This window comes from Falco rusticolus, chromosome 18, assembly GCF_015220075.1.
Source record: "Falco rusticolus isolate bFalRus1 chromosome 18, bFalRus1.pri, whole genome shotgun sequence".
Taxonomy (NCBI): Eukaryota; Metazoa; Chordata; class Aves; order Falconiformes; family Falconidae; genus Falco; species Falco rusticolus.
Window position 1 is genome coordinate 2,666,100 of NC_051204.1, and position 15,647 is coordinate 2,681,746.

The 15,647-nt window shown below is 43.5% G+C and overlaps 1 protein-coding gene across 1 annotated transcript; it reads left to right on the top strand.

Annotated features, from left to right (window-relative positions):
* Positions 1-1,379: 1,379 nt before the first annotated feature.
* On the top strand, positions 1,380-9,529 carry MEOX1 (mesenchyme homeobox 1). Its single transcript, XM_037411080.1, has 3 exons — positions 1,380-2,088; positions 7,974-8,146; positions 9,014-9,529. The coding sequence occupies exons 1-3, from the start codon at positions 1,638-1,640 to the stop codon at positions 9,134-9,136; spliced, it is 747 nt and encodes a 248-aa protein (XP_037266977.1). The 5' UTR covers positions 1,380-1,637; the 3' UTR covers positions 9,137-9,529.
* The last annotated feature ends 6,118 nt before the right edge of the window (positions 9,530-15,647 follow it).

A 15,647-nucleotide genomic window follows, 5' to 3' on the forward strand; every position in this document is an offset into this window, starting at 1 on the left:
CAAGAAATATATTTTAATGTTTATTCTCGAACAACACAGCAACAGATTTAAATAGTTAGGATAATTCTTCCTAGTGAATGGATTGGGCATCAGATATTTAGTATTTTTGCAAGAATCTCACAATAGAACAGAATTTGATGTTCTTGTTCAGAAAGACCCAGGCTAAACCCACTTGATTTCTTGGAAAAGGCCAAGCTCTAAGAACCAATTGATATATCAGGATAAGCACAATTTATTTTTTTTTGTTTTGTTTCACTTGTTGCCTTGAAACGTTACAATTCTGAATTATACAGAAGCCAAATAAAAGTATCACTTAAGCCCCTGTGACAAACTAAGGCTGTCCATCTGTTAAATCTCCGTGTCTAGGAGAGAAAACCACAAACCTCAGCACAAATGGTGGGAGGAGTGAAGGAGGGTGCACACAGTGTGGAGCAAGACCTAGGGGAATAAGTCTTGGAAACACAGATTATGGAAAGATGGAATACATGCACGCATAAATTGTCCTTAAAATCATGGAGAAGAACCCTGAGAGAAGTTGCAGGAACTGTAGCGTAGCAGGGTTTGGATTCTGAACTGCCACGCTTCTGTGGAAAAGGGATTGAGAACAGATTCCCTGTTCATGTCTTTTCAACTCTGATGGCTCTAGGGTCGAAGAATCTGCTTTCTGTTAGGAAAAACTATAAAACTTTCAACAAAAGATGAAAAACATGTCTTGCATTGGCATAGAAGCAGAAGATTTCCTCACAGGAAGGAGTGGCATATTGAAAATTCCCTGGAAAGTAGAATTCAGAAAGAATAACCGCCACTGGCAACAACCCCCAACTCTCAGCGAATACATGTTACAAAGCTAACAAAACAAACAGAAAATCACTCAAAACCTTGCATGTGTGCAAAAGCCAGGTTTAATACTTTTTTTTTTTAAGCTTAGGATTGGGCCTTAAATTATATATAATCAGTGAAGTCCTTCCTTACTTTATTTCCCACTTTAGTTCTTGAAATTTGGCATCTGTTGAATTCTGCATTAGGGCTTTTTCCAAATCCAAGACTTGGGGAATTTTGTTTAACAGCGCAATAAAAATAACTTCATAGTGTTACGGGGAAACATTAAAGCCTTTTTTTTGGTGTGTGTGTGCTGCTTTTTCCCTTTAAAAAAAAAAATACAGGCATTGTTTCTTTAAAAGGCTCCATCTGCAAATCCCATTAGACGTGCATATAAGGTTTCAGATGATTAATAGTTGCCTGCTTTGCTTTGGTTGGAGGGGCTGAGCACATGTATGTTAACCCCTCCCTCCCCTCTCTCACATTTCACTCCCCAAACTTGACACTCTCTCCCCAGCCCGGTCTTTAAAAAAGTGGTTCCTGCCCAGCACTTTGCAAGGACGCACGCTGCAGCCCTTGGGAAGCGATTCGGGAGCATCGCTGCCTCGATCCGCTTCTTCCAGCCAGGATGATGAAGATGCTTAGAAGAGTTCCCGAAGTAACCAACCTGCAACAGCACAAACCCCACAGACAAAGCATTGTTTAGGGAGGTGATCCCTTTGGTAAAGTTGGGAAGACCTCCTCCCTGCTCCTCTTCCCATTTTGAAGCCCGGTATAAGCAGCCAGGGCCACTGGCGTGTGGACAGGATCGGAAGCAGATGGATCCCCCCAGCAGCAGCTGCATGCGCAGCCCCCAGCCTCCTGCCCCGCTCTGGGGGTGCCTGCGGAGCACCCCCACGGATGTCCCCGCAGCGCCGGGGCTGAACCACTACCCGCCGGCACCGTTCTCCTTCCATCAAAAATCAGACTTTGCTACTTACTCCGATTTCTCCCCCTCCTGCCTGCTGACCGCTCTCCACAGCTTCCCGCAGGAGGAGCGGGCGTTGGGGGAGCAGCACCCCTCTTTCCAACACCCCGACTGGCATTTTGCAGCAACCGAGGCCAGGAGACGCCTAAATCCAGGACTGGCCTTGGGTTCTGGGGAGGCAGAAGGCAGCAGCCCCAATCTAGTGAGCGCGGTGGTGGGTATGGATGAAGATGATGAGGTGCCCATAAACGCTACGAATGGGACTGAGAAAAAGTCATCCAAAAGGAAAAAGGAAAACTCAGGTAGGTCGTATGGAATCAGGGTTGTGGGGTAGCACAGGCTGTGGAGTGAGAGCACCTGTAAGATTAGGAATTAAGACGTCAAGCTGATGAGGAAACGAGTTTTTAAATTTTGCCCGGGGAAATAACAACACTGAAACGAAGTGGCTTATTCTTTGATGACCTCTGCTGTCTGTATTTCACTCCTGTGGATCTTGTTTACTGAACGGGCATTTACTGAACGGGCATTTTACTCATCAGCACAATGTACGTTGCTGGGAATCGTATGGCACGTATACACTGAGCTGAAAGTCCTGGGATGCGGAGTTACACGCTGCATACCTGCCATATCTCCAGGCTTAAGAGAATGGCAGTCAAGGAGCAAAGATCCCTCATCTTGAGCTGCCTGTGCCAGGCAGAATTTTTATCCTAGGGTTTTGACATCTCGGTTTATGGGAAGAAGTACACGATGCAAAGTCTCCCTTTAGGTGTAAATTCTATTTGGCCTCACTAAGTAGTAAATGGTTTTACCTCCTAACAAGGAGGTGCTAAAAGTTTCCTGTCGGTACCATGTCCAACAATGCAGAAAATGTAGTTTTCATTATGTCATCCTAGTTGATAAAACACATTCTTGTGATGTGCATTATTCAATAATTTCATAGTTATATAACCCCCGATCCACTGCTGTCTCAAATCTAGATGTGAAATATGCATAAAATTGTTTTCTCCTAAGCCGTCAAAAATTAAGATGCTTAGATGCTTTCATTTGCTGCAGTATTCATTTACAAGCTGCAGTGTATTTTTCCCCACAGCACTGCTACAAAACGAGGAGTATTTTCCAGTATCCCCATTTTACAGATGGACAGCACAGCGACAAAAGTATTTATTTATTTTTAGCTTTCACAGGTTAGCTACAGAAGCCGCCTCTAATCCAACTTTCATTTCTCCGGTTTGCAATTTAAACAAAACACTTGTATTCACGCTCTTGCTGTCACACAGTTAGTCCTAATCTCTGCTCTCTTCCAATAGGAATAGGCTGTCAGGGAACACTTAAATAATATTCAAAAACTCTTGATGACCAGAATCTACTCCCTTCAGTTATCTGTTTTTTCTTTATAAACACAGCTTTGTAGAATTTAAATTAAATTCTATTACAAAAAAAAAAAAAAACCAAACAACCCAAACAAAAAACACGTTTGGGGCAAAAAATTTCCCCAAAATCCAAATGCAATGACTTTTTAAAAAAATAAAATGAAAGTAAATAATGCTTTCTTTAAACATTTGCTAGTCAAAGGTAAACAGCGTATTTCAGTATACTTGGGTTAGAGGGGTGGTCTTATTCTTGGAGAGATTGATGCCAAAGTGCATCTCCCTGCTTTAAGGCAAATATTCCTTCTATTCTCTGTTACCAGCACCCTTGTCACCCTCCCTTCATGCTCGCTGCTGTCCCCCACACTTTCCCTTTCAGGGGAGCTGTAAGCAATGACACCGCTGGAAATCACGGTGTCTCCTACCTTCTAGCAACTGTCGCTGTCTGTACAAGCTGTTACTCCAGCAAAGGCAGAATATGAAAACATCCCAAAGGGGGCTCCGTGGCTTTTCATTTCACTCCCTCCTTTCTTTTTTTCCTTTTTCTTTCTGCTTACCAGGCAGCAGATGGAATGATGCGATACTCCTCCTGCCAGCTTTGCCTTCCTTCTGTCCCCAGGCCAAATAAAGCAAACGAGGGCAAAGTCTATGAGCAATTTTATCGTGATTTCCTTTGCTTTTACAGCGGTTCCAGAAATGCAGCTGGACACGTCACATACTGATTGTTTATTCTAAGTAGAACATAAGTCTCCTCTCTCCTCTTGAGAATTTTCCTTAACTGCTTTTAAAAAATAAAAATAAAATTAAATTAAAAAATAAAAATTAAAATAATAATAATAAAAAAAAAAATTCTAGGTACCCAGAGCCTTCTCCTCAGAGACTGGGCTAGTAAAGAAAAATATACTGAATTCATTTGAAGAAAAACCCTATAAAATAAACTATTTATTTTAATTGGTGCCTTATCCACCACAGTTTCACCTGAACTGCAATATAGATACAGCATTACTGCGACTTGTACTCGTGTGTGCAAAAACCTTTGGTTCTTGTGAAAACCATAGTTATTACAAGTTATACAGATCTTGGACCATGGCTCTTTGCAACACATTCTGAGAAAAGTCTGAGAGAGGCATTTATTTTAGACAAATAAGCAGAATGGTGCAAAAAATACTAAAAAAGCTTGTCAATCCTTAAACTTGCTTTGAAGCACTGATGTATTACAAACATTTGAGGAATATGGCAATAACAATAGTGGCATCTAGTCCAAGTACTCGTGGATAAACACGCACACACCTTTCCATTTCTCTACAGCTCCTGTGATTTAGGTTGCCCTGTTTAGGTGCCCGCAGGTAGAAGTTCACCTTGCGCTGGCTTTCATGGCTGCCCCTCCTCTCCATCCACAAGCCACGGCCGTTAACGTTTGCAAATAACGTTTCAGTAAAGTGGCTGTCTGTCCTAAATAGTACCTATGTTATCACACACCTGAAGTCCCCAGATCTCCAACAACAGCTCTGCAACACCTAGTAGGATTCAGGCAGCTGTACTGAATGTGAATGAAACAATACAGACTGTTAGCAAGGCTGCAGCAGAGATGGGAAAGCAAAAACAGTGTGCAATGATTCCCTTAACGACGTTAACCATACGATATCCATACGATGTCCTTGACTGAAGAATTCTGGAAAGGTTTTTATATTCAAATGCGCAAAGCTGATCTGCATTTCTACCTGCCAACCTTTCCCAGCTTTGCACTAACTGTAAAGAGGATTTTCCAAGCTTGCAATTCCCCTTCACAGTTGCGGTAGCACAAAAAGCCTTTTTTTTTTTAAAAAAAAAGAAAAGCGTAGGTAAGAGCAGATAGCAGCGGTTAACCTGAAGAGGACCGAAAAGCAAAGAATTGGCAAGTCTCTGACCAGTTTGAAGGGGTCTGGGTGCAGAACGTCGTGTGTCATAGCCCTCCACGCAGCCACTGCTGAGCATTATTCCACAAGGTGCACGCTGGAGTAACTTCTGGATGCTTTATTATCAGCTGCCAAATGAATCCACTATTGATGAGGTCACTTACTTGGCCAACGTTTCCCGATAGCTTTCGGAATTTTATGTTGCACTGCAGCAAAATCTATCAGCGTCTTGCTACTCAATTTAAGCACTTAGAATAAATACGCCCTCAAAGCCTTCAGCATGGGGGACAAAAGCGACGTGGTGCAGTTGCTTCGGATTTTTTGCCAGTAATTTGCAGAATAACAAACACCAGGTGCATCGATCCAGGCTGTGGATCACCACAAACATCTATCAGGCAGGCTGGATCCTCCACGCACAAGCGCCAGCACCCTCTGTGGTGCCCAAACCCTGTGTCTGCACCGTGCAGAGTCCTCGTGCTTTCCTCCAAAGCATTAGTTGTTAGTAGACCAGTCCGAAACGGTGAGGGAGAGTAAGAACTACACCGTGAGAGCTGATCCTGATTCAGTTACACTAGATGTAAGCACAAAGCAAAGCCAGCTCCTGCTGCCCAGCCCCCAGTGCTGGATCTAGCCCCTTGTTTTGCAGGGAATGGGCTGCCCCTTCATTCACACGTGTACGGATTGGTGCCTGCCACAGGCTTTGTTCTGGAAACTTCACAGCATAGGGAGATGGACCATTTGGGCACGTATTCTGCTGCAGCCCTTGGGAAAGGCTCTTGGGTTCACGTCAACCACACATGGAATGGAGGGACCCTGGCAGTACGTGTGCTTCATGGCAGGGACACAGATGTCCCTGTCATTCCCAAGCAGTTTTGTCTGGTTTTGTTGTGCTTTTTTTTAAAAAAACTATCAGTGCAGGAGGAAAATCTTTCCAAGCTAATTCATCCTTTCACACCAGATTTGCCATTTTCCGCATTCTGTTGTCAAAACTCTGAAGCAACTAAGCCCTATTTCCAACTTTTTTTTGGAAATAAAAAGCAACAACCTATTTCCAACACCACAAAACCTCCAGCCATGAATAATCACATCTCTTTACAACACCCTGTGGCATAAAGCCTGGATGACCAGCTCCAAGCTCCACATCCTCTGCTCCCAGCAACACTTGGCTATTTAAAATTATTCATGTTGGGGTTTTGGAGGTGAAAATAGGTGAAACTGCCCCTTCGGAAGGATGTCCTCACAGGGCTCACTGGCGAGCTCATGTGCATGTTCAGGTTATATTAGCTAGTTTTATTCCAGATTAATTCGACAGAGGTGGCTTTAGTCCCTGCAATGTTATGGGAATTGGAGAGCTGCTTCACCCTGCCGTGGGTTTGCTGGGGGAGCAGAGACCCCCAGGGGGAAGCTCTGGAGATCAAGGCTCCCAAAGCTGGTGGCAAAAGCATGGGGAGCAACTCCTGGGGTTCTCTCCTCATACTTTCCCCAACTTTATTTGGGCATTTTTGAAGTATAAGTAGCAGGAACAACGTTGATGAAAACAAGACTGATTTCCTCATAGTGGATAGCAGTACAGCTGCAGCCTGTCACACACTGGTCCCTGTGCACATCATCACTAATGGGACCTGTGTTTGAGTTCTGTTTCTCACGGATGGAGCCAAGATCAGGTCAACCATGAAGCCTACAGCCACACATCTCAAATTTTTCCAGCTTTATTACTTTGGCAACCAAAGGGACATCTAGAAGATGCTGCTGCCTGTCCAGCTCATTGCTACAATTTCGTATATCATTTCTATGTAGAAATATTATGCTAGGACACACAGAACTTCATGGCACACTGGTTGCACACAAAAATTGAGTAATTAATCCTCAATATAATGAAAAAACCTACCAGCATCTTCAGTTCAGGGAATCTAGCCAGGCACAGGAGCAAGAGGTGAGAAAAGGGTCAAGGAACGTGTAAAACTGACTCCCTGACAGATGGGCAGTTTGGGTTTTGTTCACTGAAACAAGTGCTTTTCTCCTTGCATTGCTTGGAGATTCTTCACAAGCAAGATTTAAAAATGCAAGAGAGAAAAGAAAAAGAAAAAAAAAGGAAAAAGAAAAAAAGAAAAAAGAAAAAAAGAAAGATTGCCACAGTCTTAGGCAAAGTGACTATTTGATTTTTGGCTTCACTGGTGCAGCATCCCTTTGGCTATGGCTTGAAATTTGTCTTTGAAATAGGCAGCCAAGTGCAGAAATAGCATAAAAGGTTGTTTCAGGGCAGCACAGCGACAAGGATGATGACAAGGACGATACTGAGGCCAGTCAAGCACACAGACACCAGATCTCCTTGTGGTTCTCATTCAGCAAGGAGCAGAAGCAGCTCGAAGCCTGGGGTATCATGTGCCAATTCAAAGAACGCTGGCGCTCTGGTCTTGCTTGTTTTACCACGTTGCCCCCACACCCACACAGCATTCCCAGGCCGTACACTGGCTTAGGGGGTTTGCTCAGCACCTTAAACCCAGCACCAAAGACCATCACCACGCACCTTACACGTTGTATACACCAGGTGCAGTCTTTGCTGCCCATTGCTTGGGAGATCAGGAGAGAGTGGTAACACGTATATAAGGAATGAAAGTAAAGATGCGGGGAAGGAAACTTTGGAGGCAATTAGGGCAAGGAACAACTACTCCCTTCCCATAGCTTCTCATTTCTGACGTTGCACACCCACCCCACCCTGACCCTGAGCTCTCCCACCTTCCTCCAATGCCACCACCACCGATAAACCACACGGAGCTCAAGGAGCATAACATAACAGTCAGAAAAACTTTGATTAGTTAATATGTATATATGATATAAAGTAGTTTATATCAGACCTCTGCAATACACATGTTCCCACAGATCGATGTAACTACAAATTACATGCCATGTGTGCTTGCCTCTTAGAAAACCAGAACACGAGCAACAAGGCAGAAACAAGCAGCAAATCCCGGAAGGAAAGGACAGCTTTCACAAAGGAGCAGCTACGGGAGCTGGAAGCTGAATTTGCCCACCATAACTACTTGACAAGGCTCAGGAGATACGAGATAGCTGTGAACCTGGATCTCACCGAGAGACAAGTACGTCCCGACCCCCCCTCCCGCCTCCCAGCTTCACCTTCCTCCCCCACAACTTCTCCCTAAAGCTAAAAACCAGATATGTTACTCAAGGGTGTACTTTTGCAATGGCACAGAGGTATTTTAATACAAAGTCTCCACATTCTTATAGAACACATTCATTACAAATTTCTGTAATTAGGTAATAAGTGTAATTATGTTTATCTGAACTCAAGACACATTTGGGAATAGCTGATACTTACTGAGTGTTGTTTACCACCACTCGTTGGTACATACTGATACGTCAAGGCTTACAGGTGGAATGTGAATATCACCTTCGACTGCAATTACCAGGAAATTATTTCCATGATATATGTCTGATACCTGCATTCTTCCCGGGTCAGGTAGCATTTTAAGGTGATAAGGAAAGACAAAAATGCAGAGTTCTGTGGAGAGAGAGATTCCTCTTCTCTCGTTGTGATTGCAGTCGGGGTTCCCTTATCGAAGCTTAGTGGACAATAGAGGATTTGCTCAATTAAGTGAAGCAAATCACAATTCCTGAAGCATTAGATTGGATGGACTGGATGTTAAAAGATGTTAGATGCACCATGCCCGTTGGATTGACATGCCTGGTTGACAAAGACAGATTCCAGGCAAAGCACTTGTGCTACCTTTGCAGGTCTCAGAGAAACATCTGCCAGGAACAGTTGAGGAAGAATTAATTGTTCCTGCCTTTTTTAGAGAGATGAATTACCTAAATTTGTGAGGTTCTTTTCCCCTTTTCTCCTAGAATCCCACAAAACATCTGTCTACTGGTAGGCACCTGTGCGTAGGTCTGCTTATACACCTCAGATTAAGGCAAGAAGTAATTATTTCCTTTTTATCACTCAGGTCAAAGTATGGTTTCAAAACAGAAGAATGAAGTGGAAACGCGTTAAAGGTGGGCAGCCAGTGTCCCCACACGAACAAGACACAGAAGACGTGGACTCTGCTGCCTCTCCCAGCTCTGACTAGTCTTTACAGCAATGGGAGAGGAGCACGGAGCAAGCAGATGATCAGAAAGTGGGTGCAACACTGCTCGGGGTCAGCCACTCCACGAGATGATCCTGCCTGCGAAGCCCGTAGCCCTGAGCCTTTAGAAGGTGCCTGATGCTCTGGGTTAACGAGGCAATTGAGGAACACAAGGGGAATAAAGCCAAAGGAGGGCACGATTTTGATTTTTATCTGAATGAATTTAACTCTCTCTGGAATTGCCTTACTACCACAGATGTGTCTTTAGAAAAAAGAAAACCTGAAAATAAAGCAAGAGTAATGTTGTCCAGGCTCTCAAACATCAGAGAATGCAGGCTGTCAGTCAGTTTTTGCAACAGTATTTGCATCCAGCCTTTCCCCAGCCACATCTATTCATTCTGCACTTGGACTTGACACATTTTCCTTGTGCCTTACTTTAAGAGAAATAAAGACTTTGATAGCCACTGTTGGTTTTTTTTTCTTGCATTAAGAATTGAACACTTGTATGGCTAGGCAGTAAGATTACAAAATAAAAAAAATTGAGACCAAAAGTGTAGACACAGAATTCTGCTTACCAGTTTCGGAAGAGGTGGCACTGAGAGTCCAAGAGGACACGTGCATTGTTGATGGTAGCAATTTGCAGAGGGAGATTTTTTCCAAGCTCACCATAAATCCTGAAATTAAATTTCTAGATCTCAATTGCAAGTATTTTTTCCAAGTAGTCATTACTAAACGTCACAGCAGGTACAGCAGAGATTAAGCTCTCAACACAATAGCTATCACTATTTTGTTTTTGACATTTGAATCTATTTAACTAAAGGAAAACTACTCTTTGGTGCTGCATTTCTTTTGGATTTATGGAATCTCTCTAGAAACCCACAGTTTTCTTTGTGAATTCAGGATTGTCAGGGGAAGCAGAAAGCAATGTTATCTGGAGTGATTTTGCTCCATTTACTGTCTACAAATTCTTATTTAATTTTTCATTGGAGACAAAACTTTCCTTCAAACATGTACGCATGTATATTTAAGTTACATATAAAACCATCTGCTAATCTAAGTATTTTGTGGATTTACACTCATTGCTTGCTGTCTTCTAAATCAGTATCCGAGTTTACGAAATTTACAGTTAAGTGACCAACTTGGCCCTTTTTACAAACTTTCCATTAATAGGTTATTTTTTGTGAATTTTTTTTAGTGTTTGCAACTTATCAAATACTTCCTTCAAACAAATAGTATCTGCACTTTTCAAAACACGTAAATATATTGTGCCTTGACAGTCTGAAGATAGCAAGAGACTTTACCAGCCATCTGTAAAGCCACTAAAGCTGATGCAGCCAACTGCCCATACTTCTAATATAAATAATATGCAAAATATTCCCATACAGAACCATAAACATGGTACCACCAGAAGTCTGGAGAACACTTTGACTTGACATTTTCCCCCCTTTCAGCCAAAACTTGTAGGATATCAAATTATGAAGTTTTAGAAAAGCATAGTATCCGTTTCCATGCCTTTCATCTTTTTATTTAATGTACTAATGCCATACTTTAAACAGACTTTTACACTAGCATATCACATTGTGACTATAGAGAATACTGAAACTTCCGTTTCAATATTTACAAGGTAACTATTGTTGGCAGCTATGGTATACGCTCTTCCTTTCACCTCAATCCGACGCATTTTTATCGGGGTTTAACGTGGACTGCAGATCTGCTGGATTTAAAGTTGCATAGCTGGGTGATAAGTTTATAAAGTTACCTGTGGTTATTCCACTTGTGAAAGACCTCAAAATTGATACATATCAACTTTTTTTTTTTTTTTTAGCAGAGATGATGCATTCTTTCCAAAGAGCTGATCACTGTATCTACTAAGAAAATACATCCATTACATTCCTCCTTTAACATTTCCAAACCCTATTTGATAGATGAAAAAACAGACAGTTTAGAGCATGCATTTTTGCAAAACCAATTAAAAAATAAAGAGTTGGTTTTTAAAAGAAATTATTTTAAAATAAACTCGAGTAGTGAAAAGCTGTAGAAGGTATCCTCCACTTCAAACCCAGTAGGTGGAACAGAGAAAGGAAAATCTCTCATTTAAAAAAAAAAAAAAACAAAAACAAAAACCACAAAGTGAAGATCGAGAATTCTTTCAGTCTTCTGTGGCGATGATGCAACATCGAGATGTCCTTAGTGATGCAAAGAAGAAAGAAAAATGGCATCGCTGATGTTCCACAGGGTCTCTGCACCAATGGTGCTGGATGCCCGGGCAGGTGAACCTCATGGGTGCAGGCACCGGGGGCATTGCCCGCTCCTCTCCAGCCAGCTGGACAGTCAGCAAGCACCATTACCTCTGGAGAGAACACCCGTCTCTGCAAAAAACCCGGGCACTTGGTCACCATAAGCTTAAGCGAACGCTGCATTTAATGCAAATTAAAAATCAATCTTCAGTTAAAATAATTTGGAGCATGCGTGCCCTCTCTCCAAGCTACACCTACCCATGTCCCTTCAGATCTGGCACAGCAAGGTGACCCTCTGATTCCTCCCAGGACGTTTGTGTGTGGCTGGTACGACACTGGGATGGGTGACCTTGCAGGCAGGAGGTTACGGCCAGCTCCCAGTTACACCAGCAGCCGTAAGCGGAGGCACACCATGGCAGAGCACTGTCACTTGGGCCACAAACCTGATGGTAATAACAGGTTAATAACCTCACTAGTCAGGTTATGTAAAACTCTTTGGTTAAAGCGTTGCCTTTGGGCAGACGAGATGTAACTTCAGGAGCAGAAAATGTGGCTCTGCTTCAGCCTTCGAGGAAACCTCCAACCAGACTCACCAGTCCAGCTCCTGGCAAGCACTGAAGCCATCCCTGTGAAGACCTCTGGTGCCAACTCCGGCACCTACGCTCATCCCCAGGAATGCAAAACACGATGGGTCAGGAGTTCCTTGTTGTTGTAAGCCCTTAAGGCAATTAATTACACCCCGTGGATCACCCTGCTGCCACCTCCCCTTGGCAGTTAGCAAGCTGCGGGGGCAGGTTATTTTGCGATGAAAAGTTTGGGGCTCTTGGCTACCGGCATAAACCAGAATCAGCTCCTCACCCAGAAAGAAGGCTAATAAATCTTCCCTTTCGAGGAAGCTGTCAGCAGGAGTATATTGCATCCTCATTCACTTAAAAGCTCGTCGATGGCATCTCGGTCCACAGCTGTCATTACCACACCAAAACAGTTCTTGCTCTGGCTTTAGAGAAATAAGGAACGAGTCACCTGCGAGATCATTTTATGCTCAGGCAGTTTCTGCATGAAACCATCTGCTTCTTCTAAGACTTTAGTGCTTTGTGAAGGAACACTTCACTCCTGACATCAAAGCGTTTGACCCCTGAACCTCTGGTGCCGAGAATCTTGCAGGCAAAGTCTGTCGCCTGGGAGCAAAAAAATCTCTGACCTGCAATTGTTTTTCACAGAAATACACATCAGGCTTTATTCTCCTCGCAGAAGGGAAGGAAGCTACCTGGGGATGTTTGGCAATGCTTCCCAGCCCTGATTCTCGATAAATAATCTGAGCACACCAGCATCCACATCACGTCGGGAAGGGCTGGCAGCTCCTCCACGGGGAGCATGTGGGGGCAGAGGAGCTGGGCTGGCTGCCCTGTAAGGGCAGTGCCAACACCCCCTGGGAACTGGGATTGCTGGATAAACACAAAAATAAGTGCTGAAGCCCTTTGTATCCGTGCTGCCTCCTCTAAATAGAGAGGCACTGCCCTTTGAGTCATAGATTTTATGGATATTTTATCTATCCAGCCAGATGCCAACACAGCAGAGCCCCGAGCTTGTTTTACACAGTTTCTGTTCCCCACGACTCCTCCATCGTTAGCCCTCCGTTTCTCCGCATCCTCCAACAGCATCAAGTTAGTGACTTTTTCCAGTCAAAGGAGCCATACTTGGACAACTTAAAAATAACCCAAAGGCGACTAAGAAAGCGCGTACCTCGTGTCTGTACACTTGATGAAGTCTTAAGACAGGTCTACCGTTGACAGTTTCAGTTCCAGCAGTCAGGAGATACCGCAACACAAACTAGCAAGCAGCAAAAAAGCTTTACCATTTATCAGACTCTACTGTCCATGCTGATTCTCCATCCTCCAGAGGCCAGACCACACTGCCCCAGGTCTCTCTCCACTTGCCCTGGGTCCCTCTTCGCTTGCCCCGTGTCCCTCTCCACTTGCCCCAGGTCCCTCTCCACTTGCCCCAGATCCCCCTCCGCTTGCCCCAGGCTCCTCCTTCATCCAGGTCTTCTTCTCCCACACTCCTCAGAGCTATGTAACCACTTTGCGGGGGCAAGCTACAGCTGCACATCATCCGTGTCAATCAACCCACTGCCTTCGTTCCCCTACAGCCTACAACCCCCCCTGGAAAAACTTTAGATGGTCCATAATTTTAAAGAATCACGGATTTTTGATGTCAACTACACCATCACCACGACCAGCAGCAGTTAATCATCTTAGTAGAGATCAGGAGATTAAACAGCAACGGCACAATTTTAGAAGACGATGCTACTATGAATTCCTGATCTAGTTTTCTAGCTGTTGTCCAAGAACACCATTGCATGGTTTTTAATTGAGTAAATCTAAACTTCTGTGAAGCTTGCTAAAGATACAACGAAATATAAAAGCTATTGATGTCAAATGCCCTGGTTATTTTTTATTTATTTATTTACTCTGGTCATTTTTTAGGTCAAAACCCTTTCAGACATATTACTGCTTGTCTTATGGAGATGACACTATACACCATCCAGTCAAGCACTTCAGTGAAATTTTACAACAATAATCACTAGTATTAATAAAATAGTTATGAAGCCAGTAACAGTTAATTGCTGAATCTGTGCACAGCTATGAAATTACTATATTACGTAATTACAACCCCTGTGTAGAAGTTTTCATGCTGGCCTCATCTGTTAACCCTCCAAGTGTTTTTTCAGAACTGAACAATAAAGGCTGTCTTTAAACACCTGATATAAACTTCTGCTTAGAATATCTGTTTCAAAAGAGAAGATGATTTCCTTAGAAATAGAAGTGTAATGAAGATTGCACAGCAACAGCTTGGAGGAAGCAATTCCTCAGAGTGGAACAACATTCTGGGACGTTTCCTCTGCATGAATGACCTGCCAGTCTGTTATTATTATCGATTAAATGCAAGAAAAAGATGTGGATGCAGAGAAAAAATTGGATTTTCAATAGGTGCCAAAGTGCTGCTGTGCTTGGCTGTACAGCATCCATCTCATGCTGGTCCAGATGTCTGCAAAGCTCTTACTGTCACGCCAGGAACTCCAGCAGGACCAGAACGCTCGTCCCCTCTTGCTTTGCTGCAGCACAGGCTTCTCATGGGAGAATCCTGCCTGTGGTGCAGAGTAAACCAGATTCTTCTATTTATAGTCTGGTTTGGGACAGGAGCAAGGAGAAATCCAGCACTGATGAAGGACAGGTATTCTTCAGGAATGGGAAGCAGAGTAGATGACCCATTGGAATGTATTTTCAATGGTTTGATGATAGCAAATTCACAGTAATAATTTTGATTTTTTTTTTATTTTTTTTTTCTTGCTAGAATACCATTACCAAAGCATTTCCAGCCCCGGAGAGCAGCCAGTCCCATGGAGAGATCCTCAGCAATCCCGACCACCAGGAAACCACCTGGTCCCTGGAACAAGTGTGCATCACCAGCACTTAAGAAAGGGACAGATTGCTATTACAAAAACATTTTAATTCATTTCTGAATAGACCAGGGCTTTGGAGGCGCTGCATGGCAGTTTTATGTCAGCGGGCCCCTGGCCAGCCTAGGGAAGGTTTTTGCTTAGAAGAATTTCACCTCATAGTGCTCTGGCATTCACCGTGGAGTAAATTCTCTTCCCCATTATTTTCTGCCATTACAGGGTTTAACCACCTGCACGTAACACTAGACATAGCAAAGTACCAGCCAGTGACCGATCCAATGTGTTCTGTTATTTTTGTTCATCTTGCTGGTTTATTTTCCAAATATTGCTAATTGTGACTGACCGATCACAAACATCTCATGCCATTTTAAAAAGACTCTCCTAACAGTGAGCGTATCTACTCAGCCTTATAGTGGACAAGAAAATCTACAGTTTCCTAAGCGAGACCCTTGGAGAAAAGGTGCCTAGTATTTCCTACACACTTTGTTTCAGAACTAGTCTTTCCAAGATAATCTTGAAACCGCTGCTATGACTAGTGTGATTGTTACAATCCACGGACTGGCACTCTTTTGGGGAATTTCCTACCACGTTGTCATGTCAATAGAATCCCAGAATGAATGGTTTGGGTTGGAAGGGACCTTTAAAGATCACCTAGTTCCACCCCTCTGCCATGGGCAGGGACACCTTCCACCAGCCCAGGTTGCTCCCAGCCCCATCCAGCCTGGCCTGGGACACTTCCAGGGATGGGGCATCCACAGCTCCTCTGGGCAACCCGTGCCGGTGCCTCAGCACCCTCATAGTAAAGAATTTCTTTCTT

Excerpts from the sequence above, each read along its gene's own strand:
- MEOX1 (XM_037411080.1), top strand. The coding sequence starts at position 1,638 with ATGGATCCCCCCAGCAGCAGCTGCATGCGCAGCCCCCAGCCTCCTGCC. Across the intron at positions 2,089-7,973 it reads AAGGAAAAAGGAAAACTCAG|AAAACCAGAACACGAGCAAC; the intron begins GTAGGTCGTATG and ends CTTGCCTCTTAG. Across the intron at positions 8,147-9,013 it reads TGGATCTCACCGAGAGACAA|GTCAAAGTATGGTTTCAAAA; the intron begins GTACGTCCCGAC and ends TTTATCACTCAG.